The following is a 16,842-nucleotide window of genomic DNA, read 5'->3' on the forward strand; positions in this document are numbered from 1 at the left end:
TGACTCACTACTGTAGTGGCTCTGGATCAGAGAGTCTGCTAAATGACTCACTACTGCAGTGGCTCTGGATCAGAGAGTCTGCTAAATGACTCACTACTGTAGTGGCTCTGGATCAGAGAGTCTGCTAAATGACTCACTACTGTAGTGGCTCTGGATCAGAGAGTCTGCTAAATGACTCACTACTGTAGTGGCTCTGGATCAGAGAGTCTGCTAAATGACTCACTACTGTAATGGCTCTGGATCAGAGAGTCTGCTAAATGACTCACTACTGTAGTGGCTCTGGATCAGAGAGTCTGCTAAATGACTCACTACTGTAGTGGCTCTGGATAAGAGTGTCTGTTAAATGACTCACTACTGTAGTGGCTCTGGATCAGAGAGTCTGCTAAATGACTCACTACTGTAGTGGCTCTGGATCAGAGAGTCTGCTAAATGACTCACTACTGTAGTGGCTCTGGATCAGAGAGTCTGCTAAATGACTCCCTACTGTAGTGGCTCTGGATCAGAGAGTCTGCTAAATGACTCCCTACTGTAGTGGCTCTGGATCAGAGAGTCTGCTAAATGACTCACTACTGTAGTGACTCTGGATCAGAGAGTCTGCTAAATGACTCACTACTGTAGTGGCTCTGGATCAGAGAGTCTGCTAAATGACTCACTACTGTAGTGACTCTGGATCAGAGAGTCTGCTAAATGACTCACTACTGTAGTGGCTCTGGATCAGAGAGTCTGCTAAATGACTCACTACTGTAGTGACTCTGGATCAGAGAGTCTGCTAAATGACTCCCTACTGTAGTGGCTCTGGATCAGAGAGTCTGCTAAATGACTCCCTACTGTAGTGGCTCTGGATCAGAGAGTCTGCTAAATGACTCACTACTGTAGTGGCTCTGGATCAGAGTCTGTTAAATGACTCACTACTGTAGTGGCTCTGGATCAGAGAGTCTGCTAAATGACTCACTACTGTAGTGACTCTGGATCAGAGAGTCTGCTAAATGACTCACTACTGTAGTGGCTCTGGATCAGAGAGTCTGCTAAATGACTCCCTACTGTAGTGGCTCTGGATCAGAGAGTCTGCTAAATGACTCACTACTGTAGTGGCTCTGGATCAGAGAGTCTGCTAAATGACTCACTACTGTACTGTACATCGGCATAATGGAGGTTAGTGGCAGGAGGAAGTCCACTCACCAGTAGGTTGAAGGCGAGCTTCAGTTTCTGTAGGCTATCAATGAACTCTGCCTCGGAGGGGGGCTTCGCTCTCAGGGTCAGCATGCCGTCTGTCAACAAGGAGACAGACAGGCGAGAGAGACAGACATGCCATGACCACACACAGACTGCTATGGAGTTAATATACAGGCTTCACACAGGGCAGGGGAGAGAGGTCAGATGGCAGAGTCAACATAACACTCCTATCTAGCTGTGCTGATTGTGTCCGCGAAGAATCATCTGTTCAGATTTTTCTCAGTCTCATTCCCGAAATCAGAACTGTATATAGCCAGGTCAAAAAAGTAAATCTGACAAGATCAAGATCAATATTGAATGAATTATTGCTAATTCCATCCACACAGACTCATCTGAGAAATTGTAGACTCGTTCCAACTGATTTTAGTCAAGATTTGACTAAATGATAAATGGAACACTTTGATAAATGGAACACTAGTCACTTTAATAATGCCACTTTTAATAATGTTTACATATCTTACATTACTCATCTCATTTGTACTGTATTTTATACCATCTATTGCATATATATATATATATATTCTGATTCCATTCCTTTACTTAGATTTGTGTGTATAAGGTAGTTGTTGTGGAATTGTTAGGTTAGATTACTTGTTAGATATTACTGCATTGTCGGAACTAGAAGCACAAGCATTTCGCTACACTCGCATTAACATCTGCTAACCATGTGTATGTGACCAATAACATTTGATTTGATTTGAATACAGGTCATGGTAACAACGAGATGAGTTAGCTCTCCACAGCTATAGATTACATCATAGATAGTGGACAATACCACCATTGAAGATACACACAGTTCAGGTGATGAAAGAGTTAAAAGAGAAATGTACAACACAAGAGAACATAGAAAGTGTTAGTGGACAATATGTGTCATATTGTCAGTTGATCAGAAGAAGAAGAGACGACAGACCTGCTGGGCCTTTCTTCTTACTCTTCTTACTCTTGTTGCGCTGGTGGAGCTGAGAGAAGGCCTCTGCAGCCTTCTGCAGCCGAGACACAAACACCTCAATGTCATCCAGGGAACAGTTCAGGATTTGCTAAAAGAAAAGGACAGAGAAAGAAAGAAAGTCTAATGAGAGATGGCTGACCACCAAGCTAGCATGATCAAATGGTTTAGTTGTGAATGGCCTGCAGGGGGAAAGCCTAATGAGTGATTTATCGACCAACAATACACACAGCAGAGAATAACTACTAATAGTAGTAGAATAACTACTAATGGTAGTAGAATAACTACTAATGGTAGTAGAATAACTACTAATAGCAGTAGAATAACTACTAATAGCAGTAGAATAACTACTAATAGTAGTAGAATAACTACTAATAGTAGTAGAATAACTACTAATAGTAGCAGAATAACTACTAATAGTAGTAGAATAACTACTAATGTAGTAGAATAACTACTAATAGTAGTAGAATAACTACTAATAGCAGTAGAATAACTACTAATGGTAGTAGAATAACTACTAATAGCAGTAGAATAACTACTAATAGTAGTAGAATAACTACTAATAGTAGTAGAATAACTACTAATAGTAGTAGAATAACTACTAATAGTAGTAGAATAACTACTAATAGTAGTAGAATAACTACTTATGTAGTAGAATAACTACTAATAGCAGTAGAATAACTACTAATGTAGTAGAATAATAACTACTAATGTAGTAGAATAATAACTACTAATGTAGTAGAATAATAACTACTAATGTAGTAGAATAATAACTACTAATGTAGTAGAATAATAACTACTAATAGTAGTAGAATAACTACTAATAGTAGTAGAATAACTACTAATAGTAGTAGAATAACTACTAATAGTAGTAGAATAACTACTAATAGTAGAATAACTACTAATAGCAGTAGAATAACTACTAATAGCAGTAGAATAACTACTAATAGCAGTAGAATAACTACTAATAGTAGTAGAATAACTACTAATGTAGTAGAATAACTACTAATAGTAGTAGAATAACTACTAATAGTAGTAGAATAACTACTAATAGTAGTAGAATAACTACTAATAGTAGAATAACTACTAATAGTAGAATAACTACTAATAGTAGTAGAATAACTACTAATAGCAGTAGAATAACTACTAATGAAGTAGAATAACTACTAATGTAGTAGAATAACTACTAATAGTAATAGAATATGTACTAATGTAGTAGAATAACTACTAATAGTAGAATAACTACTAATAGTAGAATAACTACTAATAGTAGAATAACTACTAATAGTAGAATAACTACTAATGTAGTAGAATAACAATAATAGACAGGCACTAGGCTAGTAACAGAAATTACTACACTGAAATAAAAATATAAAATCAACATTTAAGAGTAATGTGTTGGTCCCATGTTTCATGAGCTGAAATAAAAGATCCCAGAAATGTTCCATACACACAAAAAGTTATTTCTCTCAAATTCTGTGCACAAATGTGTTTACTTCCCTGTTAGTGGGCATTTCTCCTTTGCCAAGATAATCCATCCACCTGACAGGTGTGGCATATCAAGAAGCTGATTAAACAGCACGATCATTACACAGGTGCACCTTGTGCTGGGGACAATAAAAAGCCACTCAAAAAATGTGCAGTTTTGTCAGACAACACAACGCCACAGATGTCACTAACAGGGATGTAAACAAATTTGCCACAGTTTTGAGGGAGCAGCAACTGGCATGCTGACTGCAGGAATTTCCACCAGAGCTGTGGCCAGATAATTTAATGTGAATTTCTCTACCATAAGCCGCCTCCAACGTCGTTTTAGAGAATTTGGCAGTACGTCCAACCGGCCTCACAACCGCAGTGGGGTGGGGTTATGGTATGGACACACATAAGCTACGGACAATTGTATTTTATCGATTGCGATTTGAATGTAGAGAAATACAATGACGAGATCTTGAGGCCCATTGTGGTGCCATTCATCCGCCGCCATCATCTCATGTTTCAGTATGATAACGCACAGCCCCCATGTTGCAAGGATCTGTACACAATTCCTGGAAGCTGAAAATGTTCCACAGGCCACAATCAACAGCCTGATCAACTCTATGTGAAGGAGATGTGTCACACTGCATGAGGCAAATGGTCACACCAGATACTGACTGGATTTCAGATCCACGCCCATACCTTTTTTTTAAGATATGTGACCGAGAGTCATGTGAAGTCCATAGATTAGGGCCTAATTTATTTATTTAAATTGACTGATTTCCTTTTATGAACTGTTAACTGTTGTGTTTCTATTTTTTGTTCAGTATAGATTAGAAAGGTAAGGTAAGAGGTAAAAGAGATTTAAAAAAAGGGAGGCAGTAATGAGGGACTTTCGGCAGGACGACAGAGACGTCTCAGGACGACAGAGACCGTCGCAAGACGACAGAGACCGTCGCAGGACGACAGAGACCGTCGCAGGACGACAGAGACCGTCGCAGGACGACAGAGACCGTCGCAGGACGACAGAGACGTGTCTCAGCGAGGAAGTACATCAGTATGTAGGTTACTCACCACGTCCTTCTCAATGCGCTGGGCCAGCTTCTCGTGGGACTCTGGGTCCTGCTGCGCGGAACCTCGTCTTTCCACATCTAACAGACAGAGCTTTATTCATTCATATTCAACCACAACAACGATAACACTTAATCAGGGTTATAATAATATGTGTGTGTGTGTGTGTGTGTGTGTGTGTGTGTGTGTGTGTGTGTGTGTGTGTGTGTGTGTGTGTGTGTGTGTGTGTGTGTGTGTGTGTGTGTGTGTGTGTGTGTGTGTGTGTGTGTGTGTGTGTGTGTGTATATCGGTGCGTCAGTGTGAAGGCCCTTGCGGAGTGGTGCCAGGCAAACAACCTCTCCCTCAATGTCAACAAACAAAGGAGCTGATTGTGGACTTTAGGAGACAGTAGAGGGAGCACGCCCCCATCCACCTCGACGGGGCCGCAGTGGAGAAGGTGAAAAGCTTTAAGTTCCTTCGGTGTACACATCACTGACAAACTGAAATGATCCACCCACACAGACAGTGTGGTGAAGAAGGCGCAACAGCGCCTTTTCAACCTCAGGAGGCTGAAGAAATTCGACTTGGCCCATAGGACCCTCACAAATTTTACAGATGCACAATTGAAGGCATCCTTTCAGTATCACAGCCTGGTACGGCAACTGCACCGCCCACAACCACAGGGCTCTCCAGAGGGTAGTGAGGTCGGCAGAACGCATCACCGGGGGCAAACTACCTGCCCTCCAGGACACCTACAGCACCCGATGTCACAGGAAGGACAAAAAGATCAAGGACAACAACCACCCGAGCCACTGCCTGTTCACCCCGCTATCATCCAGAAGGTGAGGTCAGTACAGGTGCATCAAACCTGGGACCGAGAGACTGAAAAACAGCTTCTATCTCAAGGCCATCAGACTGTTAAATAGCCATCACTAGCCAGATAGCACCCGGTTACTCAACCCTGCACCTTAGAGGTTGCTGCCCTCTATACATAGACATGGAATCACTGGCCACTTTAATAATGTTACTCAACCCTGCACCTTAGAGGCTGCTGCCCTCTATACATAGACATGGAATCACTGGCCACTTTAATAATGTTACTCCACCCTGCACCTTAGAGGTTGCTGCCCTTTATACATAGACATGGAATCACACTTTAATAATGTTACTCCACCCTCCACCTTAGAGGCTGCTGCCCTCTATACATAGACATGGAATCACTGGCCACTTTAATAATGTTACTCCACCCTGCATCTTAAAGGTTGCTGCCCTTTATACATAGACATGGAATCACTGGCCACTTTAATAATGGAACACTAGTCACTTTAATAATGTTTACATACTGTTTACTCATCTCATATGTATATACTGTATTCTATTCTACTGTATTTTAGTCAATGCCACGCCGACATTGCTTGCCCTAATATTTATATATTTCTTAATTCCATTCTTTTACTTTAGATGTGTGTGTGTATTGTTGTGTATTGTTAAATATTACTGCACTGCTGGAGCTAGGAAACACAAGCATTTCGCTACACCCAAAATAACATCTGCTAAATACAGAAACTTGCGAATGTATTCACCCCCCTTGCCATTTTTCCTATTTTGTTGCCTTACAACCTGGAATTAAAATAGATTTTGGAGGGGTTTGTATCATTTGATGCAACATCTTTTTTATTGTGAAACAAACAAGAAACAAGACAAAAAAACAGAAAACTTAAACGTGCGTAACTATTCACCCCCCCAAAGACAGTACTTTGTAGAGCCACCTTTTGCAGCAATTACAGCTGCAAGTCTCTTGGGGTATGTCTCTATAAGCTTGGCACATCTAGCCACTGGGATTTTTGCCCAATCTTCAAGGCAAAACTGCTCCAGCTCCTTCAAGTTGGATGGGTTCCGCTGGTGTACAGCAATCTTTAAGTCATACCACAGATTCTCAATTGGATTGAGGTCTGGGCTTTGACTAGGCCATTCCAAGACATTTAAATGTTTCCCCTTAATAACTTCTTATGGCTGCAAGGCAAAGTGTTGAGTAGCCAGTGAAATCGTGCCCATTTCAAACGGCCTCCTACTCAAATCTTGCTCGTACAATATGAATATTATTATTCTTTTTGGATAGAAAACACTTTCTAGTTTCTAAAAGAGTTGGAATTATTTCTCTGAGTGAAACAGAAGTCCTTCTGCAGCACTTTTCCTGACCAGGAAGTGAAATGTCAGAAATCGATGCTCTTTTCAACCTGATGCCTATACATGGTCTTAACACTTAGGAGTCTGCTGACACTCTATACGCCTTCCTATTGGTGTAAAGAGGATGTCAGAGGAGAATTTTTTTTGCTCCTCTTGGTCTGTGGTGGAAAAAAAACTATTTCTTTGACGTGACGGTCCACTTCCGGTACTCTGAAGGAAGTGGGATTGATTTCTGTTTTGCCTTGGTAACGAACGGCTAACGTCTCCGGCTTGAATTTTTTTTTATACATGTGACCATATCATCGTAATGTATGTTTTTTCAATATAGTTTAATCAGATTATTGAAACTTTATTCGGGAGTTTTGCCGTGTTCTGTCCTCTGACTGTGTTTACGTTGGAGAAATTTATGCCACTCGGCTAGTGCCAATGCTAATTGAAGAGGGGATTTGCCATTCTGAATCGAAACAACGACTCATCTGGACAGAGGACACCTTCTTCAACATTCTGATGAAAGATCAGCAAAAGTAAGACCCATTTTATGATGTTATTTCATATATCTGTCGTGCATGTGAACTGGCCGTGGGCGCCCAATTATTTCTGTCTGTTGTAGCTACGCTAATATAGCGATTCATTTTGTTTGCGCTGTAAAACATTTAATAAATCGGAAATATTGTTAGGCATCTTGTGATTCCAATCTTTCAATTGCTGCAGACTATGTATTTTTCAGAAATGTTTTATGATGAGTAATTAGCTATTTGACGTTGGTGTCTGTAAATATTATGGCTGCTTTCGGTGCAATTTCGGATTGTAGCTGAAATGTAAACTATGGTTTATACATGAAATATGCAAATTTTTCTAACAAAACATATGCTATACAATAAATATGTTATCAGCCTGTCATCTGATGAATTTGTTTCTTGGTTAGTGGCTATTTATATCTTTATTTGGTCGAATTTGTGATAGCACCTGATGGAGTAAGAAACTGATGGAGTTAGAAAAAGTTGTGTCTTTTGCTAACGTGGTTAGCTAATAGATTTACATATTTTGTCTTCCCTGTAAAACATTTTAAAAATCGGACATGTTGGCTTGATTCACAAGATGTGCACCTTTCATCTGGTGTCTTGGACTTGTTAATGTGTGAAAGTTAAATATTTAAAAAAAATAGATTTTGAATTTCGCGCCCTGCACTTTGAGTTGGATGTTGTCATAAGTGTACCGGTGTCGGGCTGCCCCCGTAAAAGATAATGTGTGAAAGTTAAATATTTAAAAAAAATAGATTTTGAATTTCGCGCCCTGCACTTTGAGCTGGATGTTGTCATAAGTGTACCGGTGTCGGGCTGCCCCCGTAAAAGGTTAAACCACTCAAGTGTTGCTTCAGCAGTATGCCTAGGGTCATTGTCCTGCTGGAAGGTGAACCTTCGTCCCAGTCTCAAATCTCTGGAAGACTGAAGCAAGTTTCCCTCAAGAATTTCCCTGTATTTAGCGCCATCCATCATTCCTTCAATTCTGACCAGTTTCTCAGTCCCTGCCGATGACAAAACATCCCCACAGCATGATGCTGCCACCACCATGCTTCACTGTGGGGATGGTGTTCTCGGGGTGATGAGAGGTGTTGGGTTTGTGCCAGACATAGCATTTTCCTTGATGGCCAAAAATATACATTTTAGTCTCATCTGACAAGAGTACCTTCTTCCATATGTTTGGAGAATCTCCCACATGCCTTTTGACAAACACCAAACGTGTTTGCTAATTTTCTTCTTTAAGCAATGGCTTTTTTTCTGGCCACTCGTCCGTAAAGCCCAGCTCTGTGGAGTGTACGGCTTAAAGTGGTCCTATGGACAGATACTCCAATCTCCGCTGTGGAACTTTGCAGCTCCTTCAGGGTTATCGTTGGTCCCTTTGTTGCCTCTCTGATTAATGCCCTCCTTGCCTGGTCCGTGAGTTTTGGTGGGCGGCTCTCTCTTGGCAGGTTTGTTGTGGTGCAAATTTTTTTTTGCCCCTTTTTCTCCCCAATTCCGTGGTATCCAATTGTTAGTAATCACTATCTTGTCTCATCGCTACAACTTCCGTACGGGCTCGGGAGAGACGAAGGTCGAGAGCCATGCGTCCTCCGAAGCACAACCCAACCAAGCCGCACTGCTTCTTAACACAGCGCGCCTCCAACCCGGAAGCCAGCCGCACCAATGTGTCGGAGGAAACACCGTCCCCCTGAACCCAGAGTCTCTGGTGGCACAGCTAGCGCTGCGATGCAGTGCCCTAGACCACTGCGCCACCCGGGAAGCCCCATTCTTTCCATTTTTTAATAATGGATTTAATGGTGCTCCGTGGGATGTTCAAAGTTTCTGATATTTTTTTATAACCCAACCCTGATCTGTACTTCTCCACAACTGTGTCCCTGACCTGTTTGGAGAGCTCCTTGGTCTTCATGGTGACGCTTGCTTAGTGGTGTTGGAGACTCTGGGGCCTTTCATAACAGATGTAAATATACTGAGATCATGTGACACTTAAATAAAGTCCACCTGTGTGCAATCTAACTCATTATGTGACATCTGAAGGTAATTGGTTGCACCAGATCTTATTTAGGGACTTCATAGCAAAGTGGTGAATACATATACATTTATTTTTATTTTTTTAAAGAAGTTATTTTATTCACTTCACCAATTTGGACTATTTTGTGTATGCCCATTACACGAAATCCAAATAAAAATAAATTTAAATGACAGGTTGTAATGCAATAAAATAGGAAAAACGCCAAGGGGGATGAATACTTTTCAAGGCACTGTATGTGTATGTGACCAATAAAATTGTATTTTTTTTAAATTGGATTATGCTGTGTGTGTGTATGTCTCTCTCTCTCTGTGTGTGTGTGTGTGTGTGTGTGTGTGTGTGTGTGTGTGTGTGTGTGTGTGTGTGTGTGTGTGTGTGTGTGTGTGTGTGTGTGTGTGTGTGTGTGTGTGTGTCTCTCTCTCTGTGTGTAATGTGTGTGTATGTGTGTCTCTGTGTGTAATGTGTGTATGTGTGTGTGTCTCTGTGTGTAATGTGTGTGTGTGTGTGTGTCTTTCTCTCTCTCTCTCTGTGTAATGTGTGTGTGGTATAGGTCTTACCCTGCATGTTCATGGCAGCCACGCGGCCTCCTGGGGTCGGGCCTTTAGGGGCCGAGGAGGCGGGGATGATGGTCTCTCTGTGGCGCTTCATCTTCTCCTGGTTCACCCTGAAAGGAGGAGGGTTTTAATCACGGTGGTTAGGGGGGGGGGCACCCCCCGTTAGAAATAAGGGTTCTTACTTCAAGGTCTGTGGTCGCATCTTCTTCCCATGTTTGTTGTCACCCAGGGCACTGTCGATGTCTGCATGGACCATCTCTGCCTGCACAGAGAGACAGAGAGAGAGAGAGAGAGAGAGAGAGAGAGAGAGAGAGAGAGAGAGAGACAGAGAGACAGAGAGACAGAGAGACAGAGAGACAGAGAGACAGAGAGACAGAGAGACAGAGAGACAGAGAGACAGAGAGACAGAGAGACAGAGAGACAGAGAGACAGAGAGACAGAGAGAGACAGAGACAGAGAGACAGAGAGAGACAGAGAGAGACAGAGAGACAGAGAGAGACAGAGAGAGACAGAGAGACACAGAGCTTAGTCAGTATAAACATGTGTTGTCACCCAGGGCACTGTCGATGTCTGCATGGAGCATCTTTGCCTGTAGGGGGTGTGTGTACGGTTACAGAGGGCATGGTCAGTGCTGAATAACAATTGTATAGGACTACAGAACCACAACAAATTTTTCTGGGAACAATCCCTGCCAAAAGTGTCACCAAATCATGATTTGTCAAAAAATGACTTCAAGAAAAAGAAGGTCACTGGTAATTCAAGATGGTATGTCTGATTATTTAGCAAATAAAGGGCAACTATTGATGACATAGCAAACGGACAGCCCCTTGGATGAGTGAAGAAACTAATCAAGAGAAAGTCCATTATGATATTTTGAGAGAGCAACTTGGCATATAAAACAAGGTCATTAGAAATGCCAGACGGGCTCATTTTACTAAATTAATCACTATTAATCTCTTCTCGACCATTTTGAGATATCAGCTGATGTAAGAAGGGCTATATAAATACATTTGATTACTACCATACCCCCGTTCAAAGACACTGAAATATATTGTCTTGCCCATTCACCCTCTGAATGGCACACACACTATCCACGTCTCAAGACTTAAAAATCCTTCTTTAACCCGTCTCCTCCCCTTCATCTACACTGATTAAAGTGGATTTCACAGGGGACATTAATAAGGGATCATAGCTTTCACCTGGTCAGTCTCTGTCATGGAAAGAGCAGGTGTTTATAATGTTTTGTGCACTCGGTGTATACGTTAACCCCTTGGCAGCGTTATCAGAAAGCACAACATTGATTTCCACTGCTATGCAGACGATACACAACTTTACATTTCTGTGTCACCAGAGGATTTCAGCTCCACAGATAAATTATTAGACTTTATAAGTGATTTAAAGAGTTGTATGGCGCACAACTAGCTAAATCAAGACAAGACCGAAGCATTAATTGTTGGAACCAAAAGCACAGAGAGAGAATCTGACTGCACATTTTAATTCACAGGCAATAAAGATAAAAACCTAGGTGACATTTTAGATTCTGAACTTAATTTCTAATCCCACATTAGGAATGTGACCAAGATAGCTTTTTACCACCTGAGGAACATTACCAAGGTGTGGCCGTTTCTCTCTCAGGCTGATACAGAGAGACTCATCCATGCTTTTATTACAAGAAGGCTTGTCTACTGTAATGCTCTCCTGTCTGGTCTACCCAAGAAAGCCATTGGTCAACTGTAAAACATACAGAATGCTGAAGGGTACTGACCCAGACCAGACAGAGAACACATTACACCGGTTTTAAGGTCTCTGTACTGTAAAACATACAGAATACTGCAGGGTACTGACCCAGACCAGACGGAGAACACATTACACCGGTTTTAAGGTCTCTGTACTGTAAAACATACAGAATACTGCAGGTTACTGACCCAGACCAGACGGAGAACACATTACACCGGTTTTAAGGTTTCTGCACTGGCTGTCTGTGAGTTGTAGAATACATTTTAAGATTATTCTATTGAACTTTAAATCAGACATGCTTTAAGTTATGTACCCATTAGGTCCCTCAGGTCCTCTGGCCTTTTAACTATCCCAAAGCCTAGGACCAAGAGGCATGGAGAGACAGCCTTTTAACTATCCCAAAGCCCAGGACCAAGAGGCATGGAGAGACAGCCTTTTAACTATCCCAAAGCCCAGGACCAAGAGGCATGGAGAGACAGCCTTTTAACTATCCCAAAGCCTAGGACCAAGAGGCATGGAGAGACAGCCTTTTAACTATCCCAAAGCCTAGGACCAAGAGGCATGGAGAGACAGCCTTTTAACTATCCCAAAGCCTAGGACCAAGAGACATGGAGAGACAGCTTTTTAACTATCCCAAAGCCCAGGACCAAGAGGCATGGAGAGACAGCCTTATAACTATCCCAAAGCCCAGGACCAAGAGGCATGGAGAGACAGCCTTATAACTAGCCCAAAGCCTAGGGACCAAGAGGCATGGAGAGACAGCCTTATAACTAGCCCAAAGCCTAGGACCAAGAGGCATGGAGAGACAGCCTTTTAACTATCCCAAAGCCCAGGACCAAGAGGCATGGAGAGAAAGCCTTTTAACTATCCCAAAGCCTAGGACCAAGAGGCATGGAGAGACAGCCTTCTAACTATCCCAAAGCCCAGGACCAAGAGGCATGGAGAGACAGCCTTATAACTAGCCCAAAGCCCAGTACCAAGAGGCATGGACAGACAGCCTTTTAACTATCCCAAAGCCCAGGACCAAGAGGCATGGAGAGAGAGCCTTTTAACTATCCCAAAGCCTAGGACCAGGAGGCATGGAGAGACAGCCTTATAACTACCCCAAAGCCTAGGACCAAAAAGGCATGGAGAGACAGCCTTATAACTATCCCAAAGCCTAGGACCAAGAGGCATGGAGAGGCAGCCTTATAACTATCCCAAAGCCTAGGGACCAGGAGGCATGGAGAGACAGCCTTATAACTATCCCAAAGCCTAGGACCAAGAGGCATGGAGAGGCAGCCTTATAACTATCCCAAAGCCTAGGACCAAGAGGCATGGAGAGACAGCCTTATAACTATCCCAAAGACTAGGACCAAGAGACATGGAGAGACAGCCTTTTAACTATCCCAAAGCCTAGGACCAAGAGGCATGGAGAGACAGCCTTTTAACTATCCCAAAGCCTAGGACCAAGAGGCATGGAGAGACAGCCTTATAACTATCCCAAAGCCCAGGACCAAGAGGTATGGAGAGACAGCCTTATAACTATCCCAAAGCCCAGGACCAGGAGACATGGAGAGACAGCCTTTTAACTATCCCAAAGCCTAGGACCAAGAGGCATGGAGAGACAGCCTTTTAACTATCCCAAAGCCCAGGACCAAGAGGCATGGAGAAGCAGTCTTATAACTATCCCAAAGCCTAGGACCAAGAGGCATGGAGAGACAGCCTTCTAACTATCCCAAAGCCTAGGACCAAGAGACATGGAGAGACAGCCTTTTAACTTTCCCAAAGCCTAGGGACCAAGAGGCATGGAGAGACAGCCCTATAACTATCCCAAAGCCTAGGACCAAGAGGAATGGAGATACAGCCTTATAACTATCCCAAAGCCTAGGACCAAGAGGCATGGAGAGACAGCCTTTTAACTATCCCAAAGCCTAGGACCAAGAGGCCTGGAGAGACAGCCTTATAACTATCCCAAAGCCCGGGACCAAGAGGCATGGAGAGACAGCCTTATAACTATCCCAAAGCCAAGGACCCGGAGGCATGGAGAGACAGCCTTATAACTATCCCAAAGCCCAGGACCAAGAGGCATGGAGAGACAGCCTTATAACTAGCCCAAAGCCTAGGGACCAAGAGGCATGGAGAGACAGCCTTATAACTAGCCCAAAGCCTAGGACCAAGAGGCATGGAGAGACAGCCTTTTAACTATCCCAAAGCCTAGGACCAAGAGGCATGGAGAGACAGCCTTCTAACTATCCCAAAGCCTAGGACCAAGAGACATGGAGAGACAGCCTTTTAACTTTCCCAAAGCCTAGGGACCAAGAGGCATGGAGAGACAGCCCTATAACTATCCCAAAGCCTAGGACCAAGAGGAATGGAGATACATCCTCATAACTATCCCAAAGCCTAGGACCAAGAGGCATGGAGAGACAGCCTTTTAACTATCCCAAAGCCTAGGACCAAGAGGCCTGGAGAGACAGCCTTATAACTATCCCAAAGCCCGGGACCAAGAGGCATGGAGAGACAGCCTTTTAACTATCCCAAAGCCAAGGACCCGGAGGCATGGAGAGACAGCCTTATAACTATCCCAAAGCCCAGGACCAAGAGGCATGGAGAGACAGCCTTATAACTAGCCCAAAGCCTAGGGACCAAGAGGCATGGAGAGACAGCCTTATAACTAGCCCAAAGCCTAGGACCAAGAGGCATGGAGAGACAGCCTTTTAACTATCCCAAAGCCCAGGACCAAGAGGCATGGAGAGAAAGCCTTTTAACTATCCCAAAGCCTAGGACCAAGAGGCATGGAGAGACAGCCTTCTAACTATCCCAAAGCCTAGGACCAAGAGGCATGGACAGGCAGCCTTATAACTATCCCAAAGCCCAGGACCAAGAGGCATGGAGAGACAGCCTTATAACTATCCCAAAGCCTAGGACCAAGAGGCATGGAGAGACAGCCTTATAACTATCCCAAAGCCTAGGACCAAGAGGCATGGAGAGACAGCCTTATAACTATCCCAAAGCCTAGGACCAAGAGGCATGGAGAGACAGCCTTATAACTATCCCAAAGCATAGGACCAAGAGGCATGGAGAGAAAGCCTTTTAACTATCCCAAAGCCTAGGACCAAGAGGCATGGAGAGACAGCCTTCTAACTATCCCAAAGCCCAGGACCAAGAGGCATGGAGAGACAGCCTTATAACTAGCCCAAAGCCCAGTACCAAGAGGCATGGACAGACAGCCTTTTAACTATCCCAAAGCCCAGGACCAAGAGGCATGGAGAGACAGCCTTATAACTACCCCAAAGCCTAGGACCAAAAAGGCATGGAGAGACAGCCTTATAACTATCCCAAAGCCTAGGACCAAGAGGCATGGAGAGGCAGCCTTATAACTATCCCAAAGCCTAGGGACCAGGAGGCATGGAGAGACAGCCTTATAACTATCCCAAAGCCTAGGACCAAGAGGCATGGAGAGGCAGCCTTATAACTATCCCAAAGCCTAGGACCAAGAGGCATGGAGAGACAGCCTTATAACTATCCCAAAGACTAGGACCAAGAGACATGGAGAGACAGCCTTTTAACTATCCCAAAGCCTAGGACCAAGAGGCATGGAGAGACAGCCTTTTAACTATCCCAAAGCCTAGGACCAAGAGGCATGGAGAGACAGCCTTATAACTATCCCAAAGCCCAGGACCAAGAGGTATGGAGAGACAGCCTTATAACTATCCCAAAGCCCAGGACCAGGAGACATGGAGAGACAGCCTTTTAACTATCCCAAAGCCTAGGACCAAGAGGCATGGAGAGACAGCCTTTTAACTATCCCAAAGCCCAGGACCAAGAGGCATGGAGAAGCAGTCTTATAACTATCCCAAAGCCTAGGACCAAGAGGCATGGAGAGACAGCCTTCTAACTATCCCAAAGCCTAGGACCAAGAGACATGGAGAGACAGCCTTTTAACTTTCCCAAAGCCTAGGGACCAAGAGGCATGGAGAGACAGCCCTATAACTATCCCAAAGCCTAGGACCAAGAGGAATGGAGATACAGCCTTATAACTATCCCAAAGCCTAGGACCAAGAGGCATGGAGAGACAGCCTTTTAACTATCCCAAAGCCTAGGACCAAGAGGCCTGGAGAGACAGCCTTATAACTATCCCAAAGCCCGGGACCAAGAGGCATGGAGAGACAGCCTTATAACTATCCCAAAGCCAAGGACCCGGAGGCATGGAGAGACAGCCTTATAACTATCCCAAAGCCCAGGACCAAGAGGCATGGAGAGACAGCCTTATAACTAGCCCAAAGCCTAGGGACCAAGAGGCATGGAGAGACAGCCTTATAACTAGCCCAAAGCCTAGGACCAAGAGGCATGGAGAGACAGCCTTTTAACTATCCCAAAGCCTAGGACCAAGAGGCATGGAGAGACAGCCTTCTAACTATCCCAAAGCCTAGGACCAAGAGACATGGAGAGACAGCCTTTTAACTTTCCCAAAGCCTAGGGACCAAGAGTCATGGAGAGACAGCCTTATAACTATCCCAAAGCCTAGGACCAAGAGGCCTGGAGAGACAGCCTTATAACTATCCCAAAGCCTAGGACCAAGAGGCATGGAGAGACAGCCTTTTAACTATCCCAAAGCCTAGGACCAAGAGGCCTGGAGAGACAGCCTTATAACTATCCCAAAGCCCGGGACCAAGAGGCATGGAGAGACAGCCTTATAACTATCCCAAAGCCAAGGACCCGGAGGCATGGAGAGACAGCCTTATAACTATCCCAAAGCCCAGGACCAAGAGGCATGGAGAGACAGCCTTATAACTAGCCCAAAGCCTAGGGACCAAGAGGCATGGAGAGACAGCCTTATAACTAGCCCAAAGCCTAGGACCAAGAGGCATGGAGAGACAGCCTTTTAACTATCCCAAAGCCCAGGACCAAGAGGCATGGAGAGAAAGCCTTTTAACTATCCCAAAGCCTAGGACCAAGAGGCATGGAGAGACAGCCTTCTAACTATCCCAAAGCCTAGGACCAAGAGGCATGGACAGGCAGCCTTATAACTATCCCAAAGCCCAGGACCAAGAGGCATGGAGAGACAGCCTTATAACTATCCCAAAGCCTAGGACCAAGAGGCATGGAGAGACAGCCTTATAACTATCCCAA

At 43.9% G+C, this 16,842-nt stretch overlaps 1 protein-coding gene across 2 annotated transcripts in view; it reads right to left on the reverse strand.

Annotated features, from left to right (window-relative positions):
- The window catches only part of LOC129842022 (epidermal growth factor receptor kinase substrate 8-like protein 2), a gene marked incomplete at its 5' end in the record, with an annotated part of 56,491 nt that overhangs the window by 27,004 nt on the left and 12,645 nt on the right, over positions 1-16,842 (reverse strand). The window contains 5 exon segments of one of the 2 annotated variants that reach the window (XM_055910397.1): positions 1,180-1,268; positions 2,144-2,270; positions 4,727-4,803; positions 9,994-10,100; positions 10,173-10,252. In XM_055910397.1, coding sequence (XP_055766372.1) covers positions 1,180-1,268; positions 2,144-2,270; positions 4,727-4,803; positions 9,994-10,100; positions 10,173-10,252 — 480 coding nt within the window. 2 annotated transcript variants of the gene reach the window in all.

This window comes from Salvelinus fontinalis, unplaced genomic scaffold (assembly GCF_029448725.1).
Source record: "Salvelinus fontinalis isolate EN_2023a unplaced genomic scaffold, ASM2944872v1 scaffold_0007, whole genome shotgun sequence".
In the NCBI taxonomy this organism is placed as follows: domain Eukaryota; kingdom Metazoa; phylum Chordata; class Actinopteri; order Salmoniformes; family Salmonidae; genus Salvelinus; species Salvelinus fontinalis.